The 26,452-nt window shown below is 39.2% G+C and overlaps 1 protein-coding gene across 5 annotated transcripts in view; it reads left to right on the top strand.

Moving 5' to 3' along the window:
• The first annotated feature begins 15,379 nt into the window (after positions 1–15,379).
• Positions 15,380–26,452, top strand: part of ABCB5 (ATP binding cassette subfamily B member 5) — a 37,766-nt gene continuing 26,693 nt past the window's right edge. For 2 of the 5 annotated variants that reach the window (XM_066196057.1, XM_066196092.1), the window contains exons 1-12: positions 15,380–15,453; positions 16,194–16,288; positions 17,448–17,535; positions 17,669–17,717; positions 18,553–18,697; positions 19,143–19,209; positions 19,427–19,618; positions 20,747–20,918; positions 21,921–22,045; positions 24,384–24,558; positions 24,855–24,968; positions 25,834–25,944. In XM_066196057.1, the coding sequence (XP_066052154.1) occupies positions 16,240–16,288; positions 17,448–17,535; positions 17,669–17,717; positions 18,553–18,697; positions 19,143–19,209; positions 19,427–19,618; positions 20,747–20,918; positions 21,921–22,045; positions 24,384–24,558; positions 24,855–24,968; positions 25,834–25,944 (1,287 nt within the window). In that variant the 5' untranslated portion in view covers positions 15,380–15,453; positions 16,194–16,239. Of the gene's footprint in view, positions 15,502–16,193; positions 16,289–17,447; positions 17,536–17,668; positions 17,718–18,552; positions 18,698–19,142; positions 19,210–19,426; positions 19,619–20,746; positions 20,919–21,920; positions 22,046–24,383; positions 24,559–24,854; positions 24,969–25,833; positions 25,945–26,452 lie in introns of all 5 variants that reach the window. The other 3 variants (XM_066196077.1, XM_066196084.1, XM_066196067.1) reach the window with 3 other exon arrangements.

The raw sequence follows: 26,452 nt of genomic DNA, 5'->3' as shown, positions 1-26,452 counted from the left end.
TGGGTTTTTCGACAAGTTATACCACTTTCCATTTCTGTTAAAACTGAAATGCTGATCTCCCCACTCCTGAAGCATGTCCCTTTGCCTGCTGCTGGACAAGACTGTGTCTGTGACAGCTAAAACTTTGGGCTCTGATGGGCAAAAATTTAGAAAAGTGTCTAAAAGTGTCTAAAAATTCTTGGAAAGAAAACAACCGAGAGAATAGAAAAACATACACCTGTAAAATGCTCATATCCATCCATCTCCTTCTGCATCCTTACATGACCCTGTTGTGAGGTTACAGACTCCCTTCTGCTCACAGGGTGGTAACTGGACTTTCCCCAGGCTAATTTACCATACAAAAAAAATCCAACACAATGTGAAGATTGTTCTTGGAGCTCTCTGCCTGCTGGCATACATTAACCCGCTACAATAAAAGTTCTACTGAGCTGTACCCAGCAATGATTGGTTTCTAAATATTGATCTTTTGCACCAGGGCAACTCTTACCTTCTGCACAGCAAAGCAGCTGAGCAGATCTCCTTCTGCCAGTGATGTTTGTTGGAATTAACTAGCTAACAGGAGGAAGAGGTGTGTCCTACTCATCAGGGTGATGTGCATGGCGAGAGGCGGCTTTTTGATACTGAAAGGTAAGCTGAAATGAACCTCACTCCCTTTCTGTCACCTTGCATGAACATCAGGGCCGGGTTCCTGGTTCGTAACCTTTTATCTCCTTGAAAATATTAAACATAAACCACCCTCTGATAAGCCATGATAGTGCATTTTGTAAAGGAGTTGTAGAACAGATAAGGCAGTTAAGAAACTTAAATATTCCCCTCTGGCTCAAGGGAATTTCCTGCTCCCTGCATACAAAATCAGTCTGTGGGGGAGAGAACAGCAGTGACCAACTGCAGGTGTGAAGGGTACTACAGCTCTTAAATAATTACGAGTCATAAGTGATAAGAAGTAATTGGAACTGGTGTTTTTATTTCAACATTTTCTGACCCATCCAATAAATCAGTAGTGCTTTCTGTCTATTTATGGACCCTCTGGTGACTTAAGGCATTTTATCTCTCTCTGATTGTGGTTATATTCACTTTCCTACTTTCCACTGCATAAATCTCTAGTCTATTTGCTAGTCATTTGTTACCAAAAATTTTAAGTGCAATTCAATTCTGATAACATTCACATTAAATGGAGACCAGATTTAGTAGCAAAGTTCAAATTAAAATTGGTTGAATGGATCACTGATTATGACTCTTCTATTACACTCACAAGGGCCTTCCGGTGGGAGGGACATCACGTCAACGTTTCACTTGTCTTTTGGAAATTATGTAATTACCACAACATTTCAGATTTTAATACCTGGTTTTGCAGCTGGAGCTCAGTGCAAGCAGCCTGTCTTGGCTAGGTTTACTTTAGTATGATTAACTGTATTGATCGTTTACTCAAATGTGGGGTTTCTTTCTTTCTTTTTCTTTCTTTCTTGGTAGATAAAAGGTGTTGGTGTTTCACTAGGAAGTTGAAATCCAGCCAATACTGTAATATTGTTGCAAAGTATCCTTAGTCTCAGATGGCAGTCACTCTCAAACTCAAGATATTACTAATTTAGGGGGGTGTTAAGTAATATCTGCTCCAAGAATAAAACTGTTCCTGCTGTGAGGTGGTAATGGGTGAATTCTAAGCATGACGAGATATAGGAGGGAAACATCTGGATTTCGCTTTGATGCCCAGGGATTCTTCAATTTGTTCTGCAAGTTCTTACAGAGCCAGGACTGGGACTTTCTCGCCTGTACTCACTGCCAGCACGCAGAGCAGCAGCAGCAGCAGAGCACCTGTCCTTGGTGACCTTTGGGAGGCATGTGGCAGGGACGAGCACAACTGAGCCTAGCCAGGAGTGCCCAGGAGGGCTGGTGAGGCCAGTGCTGGAGGAATGCAGGAGTTATTTAAGGTCGAGGACAGAGGGGAAAAGGAACAGCCCTGGGAACTAGAACAGGAGGAATCCTGTTTGTCACATTGCTTTTCTATAGGGTTGTTTATTACCATGTAGCTTGCAACAGAGGGCACACGTGGGAGGTAAACAGGAATAGCCTCAGCACAGCATTTCAAGTTTATAATTAGATTGCCCTTCGCTTTTTTATCACGTGCTTCAGCAAGTGCCCAGCCTGCGAACGTTGGTTGAGCAGGCTTGTGCATGTGCATGACCCTGCATACTGATAATTCACCAGCTTCTTCAGCTTTTTCTCACAATCTTCCCACTGGTGTGTCCTTACTGTTTGGGTGGTTACTGACCTAAGAAACAGCTTCAGCTAATGCGATATTTTTCCTCTCTTTTAAATAAATCATGTGGGGGAGTAAATGAAAGATACAAGGTAATGTTTTCATAAAATGCAGTAGTAGATCTTCTGCAGTTTACAGCCCACACAATGCTTTACAAAACATCCAAGTTTTAAATAGAAGTTATGCCCTGCTGTGGCCTTCCAGATTTGCCAAGATTTCCTGACCAGCCTGGTACAGTTCTGTTCTTCCTTAAGAAAGGTCAACAGTTTCTTTCATGAACCATAACATTAAGCAAAATCTGAACAAGTGTGACTCATGTCAGTAAGCTCTTCCATAGAATTGAAACCTTGGCTTTAACATGTCTGCTAACGCCACAGAAATTCCTGCTCCTCTTTTGTGGGCAAATGCCATTCCCAATTGAAAACTTGTATTTCTGAGCTCTAGCCCACACAGTTCATCCTCTCAGAAGAAATAAAAGTTTATTGGATTTTGTTTTTTATCTGCTGACTGATATTTAGCACTATGTACATATCTGACTTTTCTGTCTGTAGAATTTGGGCATTTCACCCTCTCTTTGTATTCTCAGAGCACTTCTGTGGATCAGGAAAGGTCTATTTCAGAAATTCCATTTCATAAACATATAAATAATTGAAAACAAATCACCCCTATCTCATTTCTAACAATTATTTTCCTAAATGTTTAGAGCAATTTTCTCATTGCTAGAAGCCCAGGGGTGTTATATCATTACAGGAGTAAGGCACATAAAATAAGGAAAGTTTTGTGTGGAGTTCCAGTTTAATCTCCCAAATTAGTATTCTTGAATCAAGGCTCAATCAACCACTTCAATGTCTGATTTGCCTCACTTGTGAACCTTCTGGCTTCATGGTGAAAGAATCTTAATTTAATTCAGGATATACACATAAAAGAAGATGGCTGGTAATAAAATAACACTTTATAATTTACATGTTCATATATCCTCAGTACCCAAAGTACATTTTACAATGCAATCTTAAGGAAGATAGTTTGAACCTTCGTTTTGCAGTATTTTTAGGATTTTGGGATGGGGTAACTTGAATAGCACAAGAATAATCTAGCTGCTTGGAGAATATTATATTTTTTAAGAATATTGCCTTTTGTACCTATATCAAAAAATTAATTTGCCAAGAAAATAATTTTAAATACATTTTGAAAATTTCCCTGAATTCTGCATTTAGTGCAAGGTGTTCTTCTGACCGAAATTCACAGGAAGAGATTCCTTCTCCAAAAAGTGACAACCATCAGGAAATAACCTGAACACTATTCAACGCCAGAGAAATAATGAGTTCGTCATCACAGCTCCATTTTAGAAATGCTTCATGGATTCTCACTCCTACAATTCACTTGCATGGAATTTTAGAGTTACATCATGCTTTCTACTGTCCCTGTGATACTTCGAAATAAAGCAAAGAAAAGCAGGATATACCACACTCTCTGACTCTCCACTCAGCTAGTAACTCTTGCTTGACAGTAACAGTGGAAATATTATGCTATATAGGTGTAGATAAATTTCATTATTTTATTTCTTGTAGTAAATCTACCTTAATGGGTAGGATAAGTTTTGACTGTAATAGTGCAGTCTTCCTTTTTCAATGAGGATATTTTATTGAAGAGAGCAAATCTCATCCAAAACAGTAATATTTCTGGCTTCTTACAAAAGAGATCATCAAAGCAGGCAATTTAATATGTTTTTTATAAACTGTGGACTTAGGTAGCCTCTTTTTATGTCTATGACCATTCTCACAACAAGCCATGTGATTTTTCTGCATATAAATACTCAAATCACTAAATGCAAGTCCATAATATTTACCAATGCCACAAGACTTTTTTCATGTTGTTGGCTACTTTAAACTGACATTATTTTCAAAACACATGCTGGTACATGAAGTGAAAATCATCTGAAGGAAACACCCATAAGCACAGATTTTTATAATGGAAGGTTTAGCCAAGTCAGATGTTCTTTTTTTTCTGAAAGAGTGAGGTTTATGTACTGAGTCTCAGCCAGCAAGAGACAATTATCTTACGGTCAACTTAATTTTTCGCTCTCCAAGAGCACGACAGTTAAGACTACTGTGATTTCTCCAGAGTAACATTTCAAGGGGATAGTAGAGCAGGATGGATTATGGACTTGGTTTATTTGAACCAAAAAAACCCCTGCTTACTGAAAGTTTTGACCATCCTGAACCATCATCTTTCCAGGCTTTCCCCTGGGGAAAAACGCATTAACATTTGCAAAAAGAGTGATGTTCACTTACATTTAACATGGGACACCATTCCCACCTTCAGACACATCATTTTAGATGTCTACTTGTAGAGATGTCCTGCTCCCAGAGCCACACTGGTGACCCACATCCAGCAGAGCAGCAATTTAAATGCTGTGCATCCCACAGGATGCTGAGCTGCTGGTGGATAAGAGCTTCTTGCCCTCACTCTCGATTGTTTTTAGCAATTCAGTAATTTTTGGCTTTGTCTTCTTCCATGGATGAACTTTATGTGCTTTATGCCAGAGAAGGATTGTTCCCTGTTGGATTCTGGTTATGGATATGATAGGTTATTCTGGGATCTTTGGATGGAAAAGGCACAATAATAGTTTTCTTATTTAAAAAATACATAAATCTCCAAGTTCTCAGGAGAAATAGCTGGGTTCTGAGCTCATTCATTTTTGTCAAGTGTATAGCTAAGACAACATTGCAGAATGTTGTATTCCATGGCACTGGCATGGAAATCCTCTACATGCCTTGGAGGTGTAAAAGTTATGAATGTTCAGATTGTGTCTTCTTACTGGTAATAGGATAGCATCCCATATAAACAGTAAAAAAAAATCGAATGCTTTTACAGTGTTACTGGCTGAAAGTTCCTCCTCCTGTCCAAGGATTGCTCTCTTGGACATATGGTAAGAATTTACTTGTAATTCATTAAAAGCATTTGTGAATGACATTAAAAAGGGAAACACAGTGCATATTGACTTTGAGGATATTTGGTAATGGGTAGTGGGTACTGCTGGGATCTTCTAAATATTTCCATGAGTCTCAGTTCATCAGAATAGTACAACTGGGTCACAGTGAATGACACAGATTGTTATAAGGAGGAACAAGAGGAAAAAGTTTGTGGGGTTTTTTGTTTGTTTGGTTGGTTTTTTTTGTTTACTGAAACAAATTTGTATCCCTCAATAAAAAAAAGCAATATTTGAGTAGCAACCATATTAAAACTGAACTTCTTACTGTATTTCAAGTTTACTTTTGATGACACTGATGGCAAATAGTTACTTTTTAGAATGTCTATTTTACTATCATTATGCAATGCAACTAAAGATCCCTTAAAATGAGCTATTATTCCTCTGAATGTAGTTATTTTATGAGTCAATTAATTAAGTGATGTACAACCTGAATTTATACCTGTACTAAGACATTTATTAGGCAATGGTGAGACCACTTAGGATCTTCAAATAGCTTTTGGTAGTATTGCAGAGACAATTTGACATCCTTTTGAAAAGAATAAAGAGGAATTAAAACCAGTTACCATTATTTTTCAGTGTTCCTATCCTTTCTTTTATAATCATAGGCACACAAAGGAAGATCTATGTATTTCTAAACCTAGTCTTCGGTAGCCTAGTCTTTTTTGGGAGGCTGTTGCTAATTTGAAAACCATTTCCTGAATCTTTAAGAGTTATTCAGGCATGTTTTTGTGCATACCTTGGAAACATCAAATTCTGCTTGAAAGGAAATCTCTTTCATCAGACCTTTTTGTCAGCCATGTTAATTTTGGTCAAACCAGTGGTTCTTTAGAGTTCTCCTAGTCTGTTTAGAAATTGGTACAACAGAAGGAAAGTTTGGTGAGAGCCCAGACATGACTGTGCAGTGATGCATACAAAAATGTACACTCACATAACTAGTTTAATATTGCAGACACATTTAGAGCTAAAGGTTCAGTGCTGCATGAATACAGTGCAGAGTCCTAATCTAGAGTTTACATCCCAACAAAAACCAGAGTCTGTATCTCACTAGCCCCTTTAGTCACCTGAGGACTCCTCAGTCCATGTAAAGGGCTTCCTTCACTCTTGGGAGTGAAAATTGTTAAAGATACCACTGGACAAAGCATGCTCCTAAACCCTGTTCACCTGTCAGCTGAAGAACTGGGTCAGGAACTAGTGGGAAAGCGATGTAGTTTTAGATCCCAGCCTGCAGAGTATGCAGATAACCAAGGACAGTGAACACTGTCACTTCTCAAAGTGGAAGGGGGAAAAAGTAGGAAAGGGAGGTTGAAATGATAACTGAGAGCTTACCTACTCAGAAGGAAAGGAAATTTAGAAGATGCACTTTTAAGCACTGGAGTCTGACTAAGGCAACTTTGAGACACGGAGTTCCCACTCTGCCTCTCATCACAATTTATCTACCTATGTGACAGACAGGTGTGATGCATTGTTCCTCCCTTCAGCCCTGTCAGGCTTGTTACCTCTGAACCAGAACTCAGTGCCATTATAGCCAGCATCAAGATTAACCACCAGACACCACAGTCTGAAATGCAGGAACCACCAGCTGGCAGGAATCCCACTGCTTTTTTTCTGAAATGCCAAAATATTTTTCCTCAGAAGAGAATGTGGCCAAGTACATGTGTCATGGAAAAAACCTAACTACCTCAAGGCAAGATGGTATTTTGACCACATAACACAACTTTATGGGCAGAAGCAACAACTTCTCTAATCTGATTTAAGCTGTCTATAATTAGGGTTATTTATTCTGGCGATCAATTGTAATTTGCATGCAAGAAGTACAAGGCAGCTGCCTTCAGAAATTTTCACCATCTACTCTGTTCTGAGAAGATTTCTTATTAATTGTAGGATGCTCTTCCCATTCATGTTCTCAGGGACCATATACCTTGGAGGTGACTATGAGACATAATGCTAGGGAATAGCCCAGATTTTCAACACCTTAAGCATGCCAAAAGAAATGGGAACTTCTAAACAAAGGAAAAATGTGGGTTTGAAATGAGGGAAGAGGTAATACCAGCTGCACAGGCAGGTTCTGTGTCTCTCAGAAGAGGGGACAGCTAGGGTGCAAAGCTGGCTGGGGGAGCAGACAGGAAAGGTTATGATTCAGGAAAAACTGTGATCCTGAACATCACCACCAGCTCAATCCACAGAGAGTCACTCTCTCCATCTGTCAAGATTTGTCCATATATGTTATTTAAAAGCAAAATCCACTGGTATTTGCCTTAAGAGTTTTATTTTTGGTAGGGTAAAATGTTTTATGTGTGACTTCATCCCTTTTTTTCTGCCTCTGCATTTTTACTTTCTTTTTCCTAGACTAAATAGTATCAGTGGAAGGTCACTCTCTGTACATATCTTTTAATATTTTTAAAAACCTTAATTTTTATCATGGCGCTTCCTGACAAGGGAAAGATTCAGTGACATGCTCATGTGTCACAGGCACGACACGAAAGAACGACACTGTCAGGTTGAGAAGTGAGGAGCAAAAGAGGAAGTTTATTATGATTTCGGGTTTAAATAGGGTTTGGAGTTTGACCAAGGATTGGGGGGTGAAAGGACCACCTCTCTGTCCCCAGTGGTCAACTCAGAAGTCCATCACAGAGAGAAATAGGAAAACAATCTATTTTGTTTATGTTAAATGCTTGAGAAACTCCAGTCCAAGAATGCAAACAATTAGAAAACTGAAAATCAAGGTGACACTCATGAGCCATGAAGAGCATGCTCAGAGAGAAGAGATGTTTATACTGATTCCTTTAGATGAAAATTACCACATTTGCTGACCCTTGGGAGCATATAAACATTTAATCAGAACATCTTCCAGTAGTAAACTTATGCTACGTGCATGAATAACACCCATTTGATTCAGACATGTTATTTATATTATATAGATGTACAAAATGCTCTATTACTGGAGGGTAAAGTAAAAGAGAGGTCTTTGCCTTCAAGATTTGACAATTTGTTGAGAAATACAAATATTTAAAGGGAAGTAATTGTCACTTGGTAATTCCCTTTGAGGAACTTTCTCTGTGCTGCTCACATCCTGTCCAGCACTGTGCAGCACATTCAAAATGTTCTTAAGTTCAAAGAGGGGAGCTCGGCTTGTGCCATCCTTGTAGTAAAGACATCTGATATTCTCTCCACATTTTTGCATTGTGAACTGTTGATAATTCACTAACACCTAACTCTTTGATGTGAGATGAACTAGAGTGCTTGAATAACGTCTTTCAAACACAGAAAGGTTTTATTTCACACAGCTTTGTTCACCCCAGGGTTATATTCATGAAACACTATGAAATTGTGAATAAACTGTATCAGGAGTTATTTCTACATTGCTGAAAATATATCTGTTACCTGAGTTTCCTCGGCATCTTGGCAGTGATGTTATACGGAAAGAAAAAACACAGAGAAACATTTTTGTAGGCCAGAGCTAAGGATGTGCATTGCATTCTCTGGAATGTATCATGTCCATGCAGAAACAAAGTCACAAGGACGATGTTCCAGGATGGCAAGAGATGGAAAGAACCAAAAGCGTTCTACAGAAATAAGCTCTTGGGACTAAACTCAGAAATAAACTATTCCCAAAACCAAATCCCACTTTCACCTGAAAGTGAAATAACTGATGCACTCTAAAAAGAAGCCTGAAAAATTGTATTAATTTCAGTGGGCCATGACAATGACCCACCCCAGGGTACAGACTGAGTTGTGAAGTCACTGCCATTTGTCCACTTTTCCATCTTTCACCAGTGGAAACCTTCACCAAAACTGTCCCCAGCTGTTCCACAGACTCAGTTTACTGCTAAACTCGTGTCTTTAATCACAATACAAATTGTTTATGATTAAACCACTCTAGTTTCATTTTACTCTTCATTATGTTTAACAGCACAACCAAGAAAACAGAGCTCACAAAGATCTCAGAAGACAATTTCATCTTTTCCCAATCTTCAAGGAAAAATCATCTATACTAATATTTTCATTGTAGACAAAATTGCTTCACTTTAAAAGAAAAAAGAAAATAAATCAAAAGTCTAGACACCAAGAGTTTCTTCAGTTATTTGGCCCAGTGCATTCTGGTTTTTCTCTTTCTTATTGTAATTCAGTACCACAGTAAATATTGAAGAAACTGGATTATACTGGTTTTGCAACAGTCTCTCAGATTTTTCTGGAATGGATTGCATATTTTCACGATACCAAACCCAGTTCCATCTGTCTTTCCTCAAGGGTCGTATCTTTTATATGCCTTCAGTTTCACTTTCTTCCATAGCTCCTGTCACCCACATCTGTCTTGAAACAACCAAAATTAGACACAGAACTCCAGCTCAGGACTTGACAGTGCTACACAGAGAAGAGACTACTCCATATGTTCCCCGTATGACTCTTCTGTGCTTTTGTGAATTTTGCTTTTTTTCATCCCAGTTGGACAGCATTGGGTTCTATTCAGTTTTCCTTCCAGTATATCTCCCAGATGCTATTTTGCAGAAAAGCTGCCTGTAAAGTCCTTCCTAGCTTCTGCTTATTGATATATTATTCCTACAAAAGAACCTCATGCTTCTTAATGAAATATTCTTATTAGTGCTTCATGTTCATAACCAATTTCTATTAACTATGAACTCTTTTTATCCCTTTTGCCCTTACACTGCCTTTCCACGAGTAACAATATTCCTGTTGAGTAAAAAAATCCTATATTCAAACTTTCCTTTATTCTGTTATCATTCCTCTCTTTTTCTCTAAATATTCATGAACTACAGAATATCACCTTCTCTTTTATGCAAATCTCCTTCCTTGATCTCATTCCATTTCTCAGAATGAAATGTAGAAAAGTCCATCTCCAGCTACTTCTTTTGACTCCGGAAAGAAAATTCTGTTCCTGGCACTTTCCAAGAATTTAAGGGGCATTTTTTACCTCTCATCTCTTTTGCTCACTTAATACTCCTGAACTGATAGCTTAAAACTCACTGCTCTCTTTCTCCCAATGCAGGACAGAAGGCCCAAGAATTAATAACTTTCTTACATAAGGCATTTCCTCCTCCCTTTCCCTTTCTTTCCTACCTGTCTTTCTGAAATATGTGTACAACAGCATCCAGTCCCTTGAACTATCTCTATTGATCTTTACTGGTTTAAGTCGCCATTTCCATTATGTATGACATTTCCTTGTTCAAGGCATACAAAGTTTTCAGCAGAATGACTGCCTTCTTTGCTTAATATGATCTTTCTACTTAACACACTCTATTACTTAGAGGAGGAAAAAAGAATTTAAAAATTCTCTATTTTATAAAAAGCAATGAATCACATTGGCTTGACTTCTTTTTTTTTTTTTTTTTAAGGCAAGAAGATTCTTGCCTTATTGCCAAATTCTTCATGCTTAAGTGTCTCTTAAAAACAGACCTGCAAACTTCACAGGCAACAATAAAATGCATTTCCTTGTTTTCATTTGTTGAGAAAATGTGTACTAGAGAGAACCTGTAAAACTACTTCAGTGTTAATGAATTCTTGCAAGTTGTTCTGTTTAGAAACTCTTATAAATAAACAGCTATCTTTGATGTTACTGTTTAGTTAAAAGAATCAGATGTGTTCCTACTCCCCAGTTTCTGGGAAACCACAAATAATGGTTTTGCTTGCTTACAGCATTAGGACTTTTGGACAACATAGCTCAGTCTTTCTCAGGAAGTTCAAGTCTTGGGACATATTTCTTTATCTGATTTTTTCATTCTTCCAACATTCACCTCTACCCAGACCTTCTCCCTTCACTTCATCAAACCTCCAATAGCTGTGCAGTTGCCAATGTTATAGCAGAATAACTGTGAGATTGCTTCAGTTTGGAGAATTAACAACGTTTAGTTGGCCGCTTCCTTTATTAAGCCGCTCCATTCATGCCCACCAAAATCCAGTCTCCTAATTCCAGGTACTGTGCCGTGACTACAGCTACTCCCAGTGACTACCAATAGTTTTACTGTTGAGCTTCAGTACAGTACATATGTCACTGTACTGCTGTGGATATGTGGGAGGGAATTATAACTAATGCCCCCCAAACCCTACAATAGCAATTTTCAATTTTTATCCTGATTGCCAAGAAATAAATGAGAAACCAGGACACCTTAAACTGATTCTGTCAAGCCCTTTCTGGCTGAATCTCAGGTCGCATAAGCAAAAGTCACAAAGCAACCAAAACCAAAGTGCAACACGGTCTTTTACAGGTCCTCCCTGTGAATTACAAGCCAGCGTGAAATATGAAGGTAATGGAGGTAGTGGGTCAAATACAAGCCCTGACTTCCCACATGTGGTTTCTGAGTGCAGGGAGGTGTCTTGCTGGCATTCTTCTGGTCTGTTGGAGAAATCAAAAAGTCGTAAGGACCAATAATACCTGTATAATACAGTACACCTTCTTTGTATTTGACTGTCATTCTGAGGAAATGTTTCAGTAAAGCCGGGCGTCACCTGGTTTTGCATACCATGTGTTGAATTCTTTTCAAGGTTAAGTTTTCTTTGGGAAAACAAGTCTTCATTTTCAGCTCGTGTAACAGGGTGTTTCTGGTAGGATGTTTCATTTGCTTGTTTTTAAAAATGTGATAATTGATAAGGGTATTTTAAAGGAGATACATTTTCTAGTCTGTTCTGGTATATGTTAATTAATGACACTTGATTGTGTTTAATGTTGCTCTTCCTGTCAGTGACAACATCCAGACAGATGAACCAAACACATGGAGACATGGGTGTATATTGGCTCTTTGGAATAGAATAGTTTTTAGATCCATACAGTATTTTCCAAAGATAGATATTATTTTTGGATAAAGGAAGAATAGTATTTCTTCTTCAAATTGCATGATGATATTTTTATCATAATGTGCTCATCCCAAAATTACAAAGGCAAAATTGTAAACTACAATTTTTTGTGTTGTTCCTCTCCCTTATATTGATGCAAGTCTTCTCTGTTACACGTGTATTTTAGTCCATAAATTTTTGCTTCTGCAAAAATATCAGAATACACTGATTTTTTTTTTTTTACTTAAGCATAGAGTGGTTAGCTGTAACTAGACTACAAGCCCATGTTTCTCAGTAGGTTTGGTGGGGAATATTTTTACGAAAGACCATTTCTTATTCCTTCTTTTGTTCATTTTCTATTTAATCTCTTTGTTTATTGCTTGGGTGGGTTTTTTCCCCCTTTGAAGATGCCCATTAACTTGCATGGAGCATAGCATCCCTTCTAAGGGAGGGAATGGGGAGAGGAGGGAGAGAGAAGGAAACAAATTCCGGCTCAACACCCTGTGATTATTTTTTTCTGCATGAGCGGTTCTTTGCCCTGCTCTTGTCTCACACCTATTTTGGACCAACTTTTCTATGCAGGGGAACTCAGTCTCCTTCTTGCCAGGCCTGTGGAGTGTAGGGCAATGGATCTGAATTGTGATTGACACTTTGCTGTTACTGTGTGTGAATTACTGATAATGAAGCTTTGAAAAGTGAAAGTGTCTGTGTTTTGGAGGTATTAAACACTCCCTAGCTGCCAGTGATGCTGAGTATGATGTATGAGTATTTCATAGCTCTGAAATAGAGTCCTAGTGATTTTTTGGGGTTCATGCTACCTACATTCTTCTGCTTTGTTATCTATGGGCTCTTAATCCCACACCAGGAGCTTGCTTTCCAGGTGGGATGTCCCTCTGTCTAAAATTTTATATGCAAAGAGAGTTTCTTCTGAAAATAATAGTTTATGATTGGTTTAAACAAAAACCTGAGATGTGGTAACGAGACGTTCTCACTCTCATTGAGATTAGTAAGAAGAAAACCTGTTACTTTTGGTGAAGGAAATACTCCATAAAATTGTGAAGCCTGAGGCTGGGACAGAGAAGTAATTCCACCCTGCTGTTCTGTCTCTTCCAAAAATCTGTAACTTCATATTCTTCATGGCAGCAGAAACCAAAGCCCTTCTTAATTTTTTGAAACAGAGAACAGATGTGTATGCACGTAATGCAGGCTTGACACTGAGCCATAGAATCATTGAACCATTTAGGTTTGAAAAGGCCTAAAGGCTTCTATGATCATTGAGACAGACAACTAACCCAGCACTGTCAAGTCCGCCACTCAGCCATGTCCCTACGTGTCACAGCCGTGCGCGTCTTAAATGCCTTCAGGGGTGGTGATAAAACAACTTCCCTGGGCAATCTATTCCAATGCTTGACAACATTGGTGAAGATATTTGTTCATAATGCCCAAACTAAACCTCCTCTGGCACAACTGAAGGCCACTTCCTCATCCTCTCAGTTGTTATTTGGGAAAAGAAGCAGATGCACACCTTTCCACAACATCCTTTCAGGTAGTTGTAGAGAAAGACAAGGCTCCCCTGCTCTTCCTTTACTCCAGGCTAGTACAAATTACATATATGTACATATAAGTAATATAAAATATAAGTAAGTAATATAAATCCTAGGTAATACTGAGGTAAGAAAGTACTAAAAAAGTCACAGGTGTGACAAGCAGGAGTTTGATTCTACCTGAACACACAGGGTTCCAATGGGCAGGAGACAATAATGCCCAATAATGCATTTTCTTCTGAGGTTCTTTCAGAGCATCATGACCAATGAATGTACCATAAACATTATCTGAATACTGAGTGGGATGTGGACAAAGGAAGCTTAAATTAGGCCAGCTCTTGAATTTGTTACTCGGGAAAAACTTCAGCTGAGTTACTAGTTTAAATATCTGGGAGTCTTCTTTGGGGTACAGGCATTTGAGTGGATGGAAGAACAACTAGGAGTTTATATGTCACAAACCCTAGAGGCATTACTGAAAGCAAATTATATAGATTATAATACGTACCAGTGAGGGAGCTGAAAACCTGTTATTTTTAAGCTTGTGCAGAAAACCTCATTTGTTTACCTGATTTCTTCAGACAGGGGAGAAAAAACACACATCAACAAAAACAACCATCACTCTCTCAACTAACCCAAAACAAGAATGAAACAGCCTTATTTCTGGGGAAGAAAAAACAAACAAACAAACAAACAAAAAAGTATACAGATTTTGGGGAAGAGGTGAGAACGAAATGAGCAAAACATGCTGCTTAGCTTCTCTGAAAACAATTTTGAACTTAGGTGGCTTCAGTTGCCATGTCATTTAGAAGTGGAACACAAAAGCCTTTCTTTAATACCATTTCTTAGTTGAAATTCACCAGTCTTATTTGAAATTCCCCAAGTGCAATGATGCAATTTCCCAAATGTGACAGGACCTTGCAGATAACTTTCCCAAATCTGAATGTTTCCCTGGACAAGGGACTCTTCAAATACCCCTTCATCTCTGCTTAGCAGCTGAGTTTTCTAGATTTAAATTCATCTAGTTTTAGTCATGGTGAGACTGTGTCCAGTTCTGGGCTTCTCACTATAACAGAGGCATCGAGCTTCTGCAGCAGGTCCAGTGTGAGGCTATGAGGATGATGAGGGTACTGGAGCACCTCACTTATGATGGAAGGCTGGGGGAGCTGGTGCTGTTTAACCTGAGAGGGATCTCATAAATGCCTGTGAGTGTATTTGGTGTCAAGAGGACGGAACATCTCCTGTCAGTGATGCCAGGCAATAGGGCAAGGCACGATAAGCAGAAACTGGAAGGTGGAAAGTTCCACCTGAACCTGTGGAATAATTTCTGTGTTGTGCAGGTGGCCAAGCACTGCAACAGGTTTTCCAGAGGGGCTGTGGAGTCTTCCTTCGCTGGAATATTCAAAATACGTCTGTACCGATCAGCCCTAAATTACGGGCTCTAGATGACTCTGCTGGAGCAGGGAGGCCCGGCCAGATGACATCCAGTGGTCCTCTTCTAATATTAACCATTCTGTGAGACTCGGGACGGAAGCGATGCTCCGGCAAGGGGCTGATGGGCTCTCCGTGCGCGCTTTGCGGGCTCGGAAACCCTCGGGCGGCTTCCAAAGGGCGGCAGAGGGCAGGAGCCGGCCGGCATCCCGCCGCAGGCCCCTCATCCTGGGCGGCCCTGCCCGGCTGCAGCACCGACCATCATCGGCAACCCAAGCCGAAGGTGGCTCCGCCCGGCTGCGGCGCTGACCTTCATCAGGAACCCGGGCCGAGGGCGGGCGGTGCCGCCGCTATAAAGCCCGGGGCGGGCGCGGAGAGCGCCGCAGGCATCGCGGCGTGGGGGCCGCGGTAGCCCACGCGTGCGGGAGTCAGCCCGGGCTGTGAAGGTGAGCTGAAACAACGACAGGGGAAAAGCACAGCCAGCAATCGAACAGGTTGTTCGTTCTTTTTTTGGTTTCTGGGGGTGTTTGTTTGTTTTGGATTTTTTTTTTCTTTTTTTTTTTCTTTATCTGAGGTTGGTTAGGCATTTTCTTGTCTGGGTTGTTTTGGGCTTCATCAGATTCATGCGTGGCTTTTTGCTTGGGATTTTGTTGTTGCTCTTGTTTGTTGTTTTGTTTTTTGGGTTTTTTTTTTTTTTTTAACCAGTATATTTGATAGATCAAGAAGAAAAGCCTCAGGAGACTTAGAGCATCAGTCGTTTACTGCTGCTGAATGCATCCTAGAACTACGTGACATAATGAGTGCATGTCTTTATCATTGTACTCATGACATGTTATGGCTGTTCATTTAATTTTAATCAAACGTAAGGTAATGAGGGAAATCCTCAATTCTGTAATAGATTGTTTACAATAACTTTTATACAAATGATTTCAGGATTCAACATAAAAGACTACTAAAACAGGCTACTGACTGAAGTTGTCTAGTAATAGTGTGCACTGCTCTTAATAGCTCATTAATAGTAGCTCCTTTTTAATGCTCTTACCTGCTTTATTTTCTTTTTAGTCTTTCTTTTGAAGTAGAATAATATTGAGACCAAAATGTGATTGAGTCATAGATAAACTCACAGATGTGAACTCTTTAAATATTTACTAAATCAAAGTGGTTTTTTGGGGGGTGGTTATTGCAGGTTCTAATTAATGTGACTCTCTCACAAGCACACAACAAAAAGAACAATGAAGAACTATTCTGCAAATTCCATGGAACAGGACCTCTCTGATCCTGGTAAGAAGGAGCAACACATGTGTGTTTGAAGAATATGTTCCACAGGTTTGAATCTAAAGAACATTACAGAGCTCTCCTGATTGCCATAGTGGTTTTGTAGGAGATAACATGATGAGTTTCCTACACTTGAGTGAATTAAAGCCACACCTATAAAACATTTTCTGATTGAATCATTCCATCAAGTTTAGCAAAATTAATTTACATTGGTAAAACTGTTCAGGAGGATCCTAACCTGGGCATGAAAATTCTCCTGAGGTAAGCTGAGTAAGCTGGGATAACCTTATTGCTTTCAAATGGTTGTCTAAAAGGGCCGTTGTAGGCCAACCAGTATTAAAACAGTGTGTAGAAAATTCTACTGATCATGAGTCAGCAGCTAAAGTTAAGGTAAATGTAGATTGGGAGTGGCTGGTATGAGGAGCGCCTTTTCTCCTTTTGTTTTAGAGCTGGTTCCCCACTGTGGTTACTCATCTGTTTCTTTGTATATTTGTTACATCCTATTCTATGCATTTTGAACTATAAGCTTGCTGGGTAGGTTTATGCTTTCAAATATCTTCCTAAAGCCCCTGGCACAAAGGAAGTGGGACATGCAACAACTACTGCAATAGAGTAGTGAAGATGGTTATGAGAGTTAAAGACTCTTCAGTTAACTGCCATCTATTCTGTGTTACCTGCAGCAATTATAAGCTTCACTCTAAGCAATTCCACTCATTTTGTTAGGACTTCTCCTAATTTGCATTCAGTTGCACAGGTGTTTCAGGGAAGAATTAACTCTTTCTTTTAGTCTTTGATAGTCTTTCTGTATAAATATATTTGCATTATAAAAATGAAGTTGTTTCTGTCTCAGAAATGGATGTGGAAGCTTGTAGCCTTGGTTTGTGCTTGAGATGTTTGGTTTTCTGAACTTCCTTTCCCAGGAAAATATGTAAACAATTTTGCCATTACCAAAACATGTCTCTTGTTCCCTGTTCTCAAAAACAAACCAAAACTACAGAAGCTTTTTCTGGGAATAAAATAAACGGAAGAGGAAGAGCCTGATGAATTTTTCTTGGAATTTCCCCCCAAGAACATGAGAAAAAACTAGTCTTTAAATGCAAAAGAATCAGCAGTAAAAGACACAATAGATGGATTATTATGCTAAAAAAATCTTTTTATTTCACAGAATCTGGAAGCAAGGCGTGTGAGGATCCTTCTTTCCAGCATGAGGAAAATGTAGAACAAATTGACCAGTTAAAGCCCAAGAAGAAAATGTAGGTGTTTTTTTAACTTAAAGTGAACTAGGTGTATGGGGAAGTCAAATGAGCAGAGGAAGGAGAAGAAGAGATTAATGCAGGTTTGCTAAAAAAACCCTCATCGTAATCAGTCTTTCGTACTTTGCTCTAGGAAGAAAGATGAGAAGCCAGAGAGACGAACGGTTGGCTTTCTTGAATTGGTTAGTGTCCTGTTTGATGATCTGTTTTATACTTTCTTTTTTTTTGGCATTGTGAGTTGTTTATGAATTACAGTTCATAGGCAATCAAAAACCGGAAAGAAGCCTGAGGACTACTGATTCTAGACCTGCTCTCTGAGATAACCAAATCAAAACCAGTGGTACTGTTTTGTGTCAGTTTTCTATAGGATAGCTATTCCCAAACAAAGATAGCTCTTGCATGTGGACTGACTTACTCTGAAACAAGAAAAGTTTTATTCTTCTCTGGTTTATTCCATGTGTATTTACACTTGATGAGATGGTTAGGCCACTCAGGAATAAAATGCTCCAATTTCAGATGAACGACATCCCAAGATATCTACAGCAGTTTAAATTCACATCCTTCTTTAAACAAAAAGCTTCAGGGATAGACAAATCTTAAGATACAGTCTGTCTCTGCTGAAAACATTTTCTACTGGTAGGTATAAGCCAGGTGCTGGTCAATAACTCACTCTTGTTTACACTGTTGGGGCATTATCTTAGTAAATATGTAACTCAATGGAACACAAAATACAATCTATTCTACAAAGGTCATCATCACTTGCAGACATGTAGTTTTTTCCAGATTGAGAATCTGTCCTGCCAGTATTTTCTTAGCAGCCTGAGTACTGATTTAAAGATGTGTTGGACTATTACAAAATCTTTATGTACTGAGTTTACCTTCTGTTGGAGTGTTGCTGCTTAGATTATGTGGATGAAGCATGTTTTGCAAGTCTTCTGCAGTGTAGCAAATGCATGAACTGTCAGGTGTAATGTCACTTTTTTTCTTTTTTCTTCTTTCTTTTTAATGCTTACACAGTTTTGCTATGCTGATGGGGTGGATGTCCTATTGATGATAGTTGGTTTGGTTGCCGCGGCTGCAAATGGCACTGGAATGCCGCTTTTGATCATTTTCTTTGGAGAGATGACAAACAGCTTTGTGCTAAGTGGCATGCAACCCAATGGTAAAAAGTTTAAATTAAATTTCTCTACATATTGGCCGTGCTTTGTTGCTGAGGCTAAGATTCCTTTTTTGCCCCCTGACCATACACTGGTACGTAGCTAAGAAAGTATATTATGAGCTACCCACATTCTGCTGGAAATACCCCAGTCATTTCGATCCATTTTTAATGACTAGACCAGGACAAAACCAAAGCATTTCATGTGCACTTTATGAATGAATTTTGACTTTGTTGTAATAGTAGGGAGTACAAGCAACCTCAGTTACCAGGCACTATTTGCTTAAAAATAAGTATCTATTTTCCACACCATTTTGTATTTAAGTTTATATTGCAGACCCCACTCACAAAATTCAAAACATTCCCCGACTGTCAACCCCATATTGCCATTAATCAGTCGCTCTATATAACACTTCCTCAAATCTTCCTACTTTCTATTTCCCCTTCACAGATACTTCAGTAAACAGTTCTACCTGCACATCAGCTCCAGGTGTGGATATAGAAGCTGATATGACAAAGTAAGGATCTGTAGTTTTTCTCTTAATAATGTTTTGGAGGATTTTCTTTTACTGTGTTACCTGTTTGAGCAGAAGTCATGTTTGCCTTTCCAATAATGCATCACAGGCTTCAGTATTTGCTTTGGTGTGATTAAAAAAGACTTGTCGCTGCTCTGTGTGTCTAACTTCTCTCATGAGATAAAGTGGGATCACTTGGGCTTTTGTTCCCTTATCCCAGGTTTGCTTACTACTTCGTGGGAATTGGCTTTGCTGTGTTTATCCTGAGCATGATCCAAGTGTGGACTTTCTTGGTTACTGCAACAAGGCAAACTGCAAGGATCCGGCAGAAGTTCTTTTTTGCAGTGCTCCATCAGGAGATGGCCTGGTTTGATACTACCCAGATAGGAACACTCAACACCAGACTGACAGAGTGAGGGCTCTGGGTTTTTGGGGGGTTTTTTTTACACACATACACACACCCCCGAGTATGGCATTTGAAAGAAAACTGACATTTATCTCAGTAGAATAGCCTATAGAGAGTTAAAAAAACCCAAAAAATCCACCAAACCTAAAGTGTGAGATATTACAGCTTTAAGTGAGAAATTCATTATCCTTTTCAGCTTCATTTGTGCAGTTACTGATACGTGCATTGGAATGGGTTTTTTCATTAAATGCCTGATGCTGGCTTTCTGAAGTCCATGAAGTACACATCCGCCCCTGCTAAACAAACAGCTCTGCTGTTTCCACCTAATTTACAAGCACCAAGAGGTGACACTTAACTGAATGGAAATGAGCTTGTACTTGCACCCAGTCAGATCTCAGGCAGTATTCGATCTAGCCAGTTAAAGTCTTCGGAGTTTTTTCACAAACTTAAATAGATTTAGGGGTGAGGACTACTGCCCCTGTGTTATGGGATTATATCTGTGAATGCTACATTTTTTAAAATAATTTTTTTCTGGATTTTATAGTAGCTTTGGATGCAGGTCTTTTCCAAAAAAATCTATGAGAATCTTAAATGAAACCACTCTCAACTCTAATATCTGCATGTTCTGGGAAAAGAAAATAGGGAAGAAAATTTGTATGAAAAATGGAGGTTATTCCAAGTAATGATATGATGGAATGGAGGTAGCTCTTCATCTGAGTCAGTAGCCAAAATTAAGAACATAAAATGCATCAGAGAGCTGAGCAGAAGAAATCATTTAGAGATGGTCATGTTGAGTGAAGAGGCTGCTGGATAGTTTATATAGTTATATTGCTCTATTTGGATTCCAGATGAGGAAGCTAGGTCATTGGTGACCTAGTGAAATAGCATAGAAACAGCAGAGAATGTTGAGAATACAGAAGATGAGTCCTTAAAAATAGGAGGTTTTTGCTGTGTTTTGGCCACAGAAGAGCCTAATGGTATAGTTCAGTAGCCGTGGTTAGAAATTTTCTTTTGCCAGTTAGGAAATGGCAAAGCTCCTGACATGAGGCCACATGGCAGGAAATGGAGGGGGGAGGGAGTCACAATGAGAGGGATTCTAAGCTAACAAATCTTTTTCATTTTTGTTATTTAAAGTGATATCAACACCATCCGCGAAGGCATTGGAGACAAGATCAGTATATTTCTGCAGTTTTTTTCCACGTTTGTGTCAGGGCTTATTGTTGGATTCATCTATGGGTGGAAGCTGACACTGGTGGTTATGTCAGTCAGCCCACTTCTTGCTGCATCAGCTGCAATTTGGTCAACTGTAAGTGTGTGGGGACTTATAGACAAACCAGAAAAACCTTACAACTCTTATGCACAGAAAAGGGGGGAGAGAATGGGAGAAACCTCGTGTGGTTTCTAAGTTGGGGGAGGTTTGCCCCACACTTACTTTGATTTCTGCTCCTCCTGTAGCCTTTCTCTGGGTTCCCAAGCACACACTTGTAAGTTGTGTTCCTTCTGTCTGCTTATCCTGTCCTCATGCCACGTTGCAGGGGGGTAATCTGCATCAGAGCATCTCTCTGGCACAGCAGTTTCCTCATGGCAAGCACTGGGGAAACCCTCGTTTTCCCTCCTAGCACAAATACCTTTTAGCTTCTTTCCATCTGCACATGCATGTACCACACCTCTTTTGAATAATTTACTAAGTTCTATGCTGTGTACAGAATAGATCTTATAGCTATGGAGATACATGCAGCTGCTGAAAACAGAAGTTATATAAATCAGTGCAATGGCTGGAGAGGTTTCCCTTTCAGATAGGAAAACTTTTTCCCCTTGTGCACTGTGTAGCCACATTAATGTGTATGGCTCATACTCCTGAGTGGCTATTTATGTGATCCTGTGGGGTTTTTCCTACCTGAAGCATTAAAAATAAGCTAAGAAAAAGAATGCTAGAGGCTGCAATGTAACTGACTTGCTTACTTCAATAGGTGGTGGTACCCTAGTGTCTGAACACTTCAGAAACTCAGAGCAGTTATGGCACTCCCTCCTTCACCCTTCCTAGTGTGGTTGGTAGGCTGTCCTCAGCTTGGGAGGAAAGTGGATCAGTCTGAAACCTCACCTGATATTTGTGTAGCCTTTGATTGTAACGAGGAGACGATGATAAATTGGACTCTATTGGAGGGAAATTCAGGGTATGGGGAGGAGCTGACCCCCACATCGCTAAAGTCTGATCTTGTGCATCTTGTGTGATTGTTCTCATTCACCAAGACTCTGTGCATATTCTTTCAGTAGGCTGCAATAACTTTTTTTTTTTTCAACCTTTCAGCTCCTGGCATCCCTTACTGCTAAAGAGCTGTCTGCTTATGCCAAAGCAGGAGCTGTGGCAGAAGAAATTTTGTCAGCAATCAGGACTGTTGTGGCTTTCAATGGACAGCAGAAGGCATTAGAGAAGTAAGTTTAAAAATAATCATTATATTTAAAATATGGCAAGGAAATTTAGTTTTGGATTTGTTTGTGGGGATTTTTTTTTTTTTTGGAAGGGTAGAGGGCTGAGATTCTCCTTAGTATCATTTGGTCTTTCAATAAATGGACAAATCAGCTGAAAACAAAGGTGTGCAAATAGACCTAGCCAGTGAATACAGGCTACTTGGTGTTGTCACTGCAGCACAGATGAAAATTTCTCCTTGATTGAGATCTGGAGTTGATCTGAATGTGAAAGTGGTGGGAAGGTTACCTTCACCTATGAGTCAGATGCAACAAAGCATGCAATCAGTTGCTTATCTTCTAGAGCATTTGTGCTGCTGCTCTGATCTTTGATTACTGAGCTTATTTTTAAACTACACTGGATAACAGCCTTGGGTAAAATCACATTACTGACTTTTAATGACTTGCAAATAGCATGTGTAGTTGCACAGTGTTGGCCCTAGTCACACACACAAGGTGAAATTATCGTGGCTGACCACAAACTTACTGACATGCATATCAGGTAACTCAACAAACATAAGCAATAGATTTTATACAGATACAAGGCATCACTGATTCCATGCAGCTGGGAAAGGCAAAGCAGATGACCTTATCTACATGCCCCATGAAATTCTTATATCTTTTTCAACTCGTGTTTGCCTTCATCTTGTGCAAAATTTTTAAGGTGGTGTCAACCCTAGCCTAGAATCCTACCGCCTGTTCCTGCATTTGCTTCCAGGGACTGAGCTCTGACTATCTTATAGCCCTGTCTTCTGCTTACTGGAATTTGTTTTAAGGTGCAACAATATTAAGACTGTTCCTGCTTGAACAGTAAAAGCTAAAAAAGCCCTAAGATGACCTAGATAACTTGCCCCCTCTCCGCCCCACCTTCTGCAATTACCAGTGTCTTAAAATTAAATGACATGAGCTGTCAATATCATTCAAAATACCTTGCCTAAAGACAAAATAACTGATACCTGAGTCAAGTAAGGCCATTCCTTTATATGATTGACCTGCCAGACTCTTCCACAGCTCTACCTCCATTTAATCTAAAAACCCCGAACAAACATAGTGGCTCCCCTAGGAGCATCTTTTACTAGGGACAGACTCCTACCTTGGAGTGCATTTTCAGATAGTGGATTGTGACTCCTACATAGCTCCTGAATGCTGACCTCAGAGTAAGAAAAAGCATCCTTTCACTGTACAGTGCCTCCACTGACTGCAAAAGTTTACTCTTGCATGCAATATTCAGTCACCTTTAGTTTCTGGCAGTGGCTTGGCTTTTCCTCAGTATTTGATCCCATGTATTTATCACACTACTTAAAAGCAGTACCATTCCCCTGGAAGACCTATGACGCTGCTGACTCAAAGGTAGGGCCTGGTTTTAAGAACACAATCAAGCCAAAATATTTCAATATGTTTGACTAACAAATACAGCATTAGTTGCGTCTTAGAAATTTACATGGAAAAATTAATGCAGTTTTTTAAGACTGCTTTCCAGTTGGATGAATTGCATGTTTTCCTATGATGCAAATGTACTTTATTGAAGATATGTGTTGGGAAATGGTGCAAGCTACTGACCATGCTGATTACAAGTAGGAAGCTACACTATTCATAGGCTACACTTTGCATAATAAACTTGAGTAAATGAAAGCTATTTGCTTTCAGCTATTTGCTGAAAACTATAGATGAGTGAACGAATTTGAAACATCCTTAGAAGCAATAATTCTTTAGTTGAACTTGTTAGTGTTTATACTGATGTTCTTTGTCCAGTGGTTGTATAAGTTAATCAGTCAACTGACCTAAGAGAAAGATAGTTGACACCCAAAATGGCCAGTAGGAGAACAGCTTTGTGGTCAGAGGGGGCTCTCATTTATCTCCCTCCCTGTTGCCTGGGGTTGTTGGAGGATTTTGTTTTTATTTTGCTTGTTTTAAATGTGGACAACTAACCTGTACCTCTGTGGTAAACAATGTTGCTGAAACCTTTTCAAGGTTTCCTTTCAGGATAAATGAAAACAAAGAGTTCAAGAGTGCTATTGTGTCTTCCATTATGATAACAAAGTTGTGATGCTTAATTGTTTTCTGAATGTCTTCCATAACAGTACGCCAATATTGTCAGCATATGTCAGAGCTGATTTATTCAAATTAATTATGTCCCTGATAGTCCTCTGTAGAAAATAAAAAAAATCTGTATTCTCTTTGAAACCTTGTTTTTTTTTTTTTTTTTCTTCCATAAATCCTGTTAATTAAGAAAAGGGCACCGGGAAATACTGACCAGAATGGCATGTGGTACCTGTCAAATTAATGTTTCCTTAACCACTTTCAGATATGATGCTAACTTAGAGATGGCTAAACGTGTTGGAATGAAAAAATCCATTACCACTAACACATGTCTAGGTCTTTCGCAATTTTTTATCTTTGGATCCTATGCCCTTGCGTTTTGGTACGGGACCAAGCTCACTGCTGAGGATCCACATTATGACATCGGCATTGTGTTAATTGTAAGTATAGCAATGCAGCTTTGAAACATGTTCTGTATCTTCAGGGAAAGATATGCAAGTGGTGTCTCTGTTTTATGCCATGGGCTTGCTAAATTAGCTGTTAGAGACTCACTTGTAAAACAACTGAAAGGTATTCATCTTGCCTAGCTTTTAATATAACAAGTTAGATTATCTTGGACTCTATTTGTAAGGTGGGATGGATAACGTAGAGCTGGTGCTTAAGTCTTTCTAGTGCCCGTGTGGGCACTGCTGGCACTGTAATTGTTAATTGCAATGCTCCTCTCCATCTCCCACAGGTGTTCTTCTCTGTGCTTGTCGGAGCTTTCTCCCTGGGCCAGGCAGCTCCTAACCTGGAGAATGTGGCCAGTGCACGTGGGGCTGCTTATGAAGTATATAAGATTATCAATAAGGTAAACACCTAACTACGTAGAATAGAAATCTTTCAACCAACTTAGCTTCCACTCCCTCTCCTTTCTATTTTTTTTCCCTTGAGAAATGTGACAAAAGTGCTCTAGAGCCCCAAATCACCAGCTCTATAGATGTTTATTACAGAAACCCATAATATTTTCATTCATCTAAAAATCCCAGCCTTTGTTACAGTGAAAGCTGGAGAACCTGGCATGTATGTCTGAGATAGATGGTTGTGGTTTTTTCTCTAATATTAGACTTTCAGCTTCAGAGGGAAAGAAGTATGGCACTATAGTATTTTTAAAAAATGCATGTGTGCACAAATTCAGCTGAGATGGGGTTTATTGGGGAGGGGGAATTGGTGAAGACGGGATTAATAATGCTATAACCGTAATAATCTGTAATGCTGGTGTTGCCATAAAAAAGGTTTTCCATATCATTCTCTTGGTCTTTCTGTGCTACGCAGCACTTGCATATCTGTGTATATAAAATATTTTAAAGTAGGACTAAAAAGTTCATGGAGAAATGGCTACATTTTTTTTTTTTTTTTGATGTGAGTATAAAACCCTCCTGTACAGATTACTGAAGCCCATGTTTCGGCTGCAAGAGAATGCAGTTAAGTTCTGCAATTACAGGTTTTCTGCTATGGATTTTGTTGGTTTTGAAAATGTACTACATTTGTCAAAGTAGAATTCACAATTTGATGTTCCTCCATATTCAGCATTCTGCAGGTAAAATGCAGCAGTTCTGCAATGATGTACTGCAGTGCAAACCAACATCTGAGAAAGTAAAGAACAATGCATGTAGCAGAAGCAACCGTTCCAAAAGTGAAATAACGACCAATTTATTTTACAAACCTCTTTCCAGAAAAGGCTCATAGATAGCAGCTCTAAGGAAGGTTACAAGCCAGACAAACTCATAGGAGAAATTGAATTCAGAAACATCCATTTCAGTTACCCTTCCAGACCTGATGTTAAGGTAAGTGTTCTGTTTAGATTACTGTGCTGAAATTCCTCAGCCTATGTCCGTATTGTTTGTCTAATTTTGTTCTTGAATGTGAAATGCATCCCTGTTTAGGGGATGGGGCCTAATTTTCTCCCCAGTGATGCACAAAGACAAAGCTCTAGAATCTACTGCCACTGTACTTCATTCTCTTTTGCAGGACAAATCTAATATGTGTTGCTCCTAGTCTGAATTTCTATGGACAAGAGCTTTGATAAATCAAATACAATTTTGAAAAATCTTTCACTGAGACTTCTGGACTTTAGGCAGTTAAACCAGAAAGTTACTTTTTTCCAGTTTTTTGGCTCTTTGGAATTATGATATCCCTTGTGAAAAACTATTTTTAGATAGACTTTACAACAATACACTCTCAAAAAGTATCGAAACATATCATCCTAAATGTACATTTGGAAGTCAGACATTGGTCTGGGCATATGCTAAAATTGCTGTTAAACTGTTGCCCCTGTTCTTTGCTAGTTCAGTT

The sequence above is a fragment of the Chamaea fasciata genome, unplaced genomic scaffold, assembly GCF_029207755.1.
Source record: "Chamaea fasciata isolate MVZ Bird 193981 ecotype frontalis unplaced genomic scaffold, bChaFas1.0.hap1 SCAF_1, whole genome shotgun sequence".
Taxonomy (NCBI): Eukaryota; Metazoa; Chordata; class Aves; order Passeriformes; family Sylviidae; genus Chamaea; species Chamaea fasciata.
This window is presented reverse-complemented; position numbering and strand designations above follow the sequence as displayed.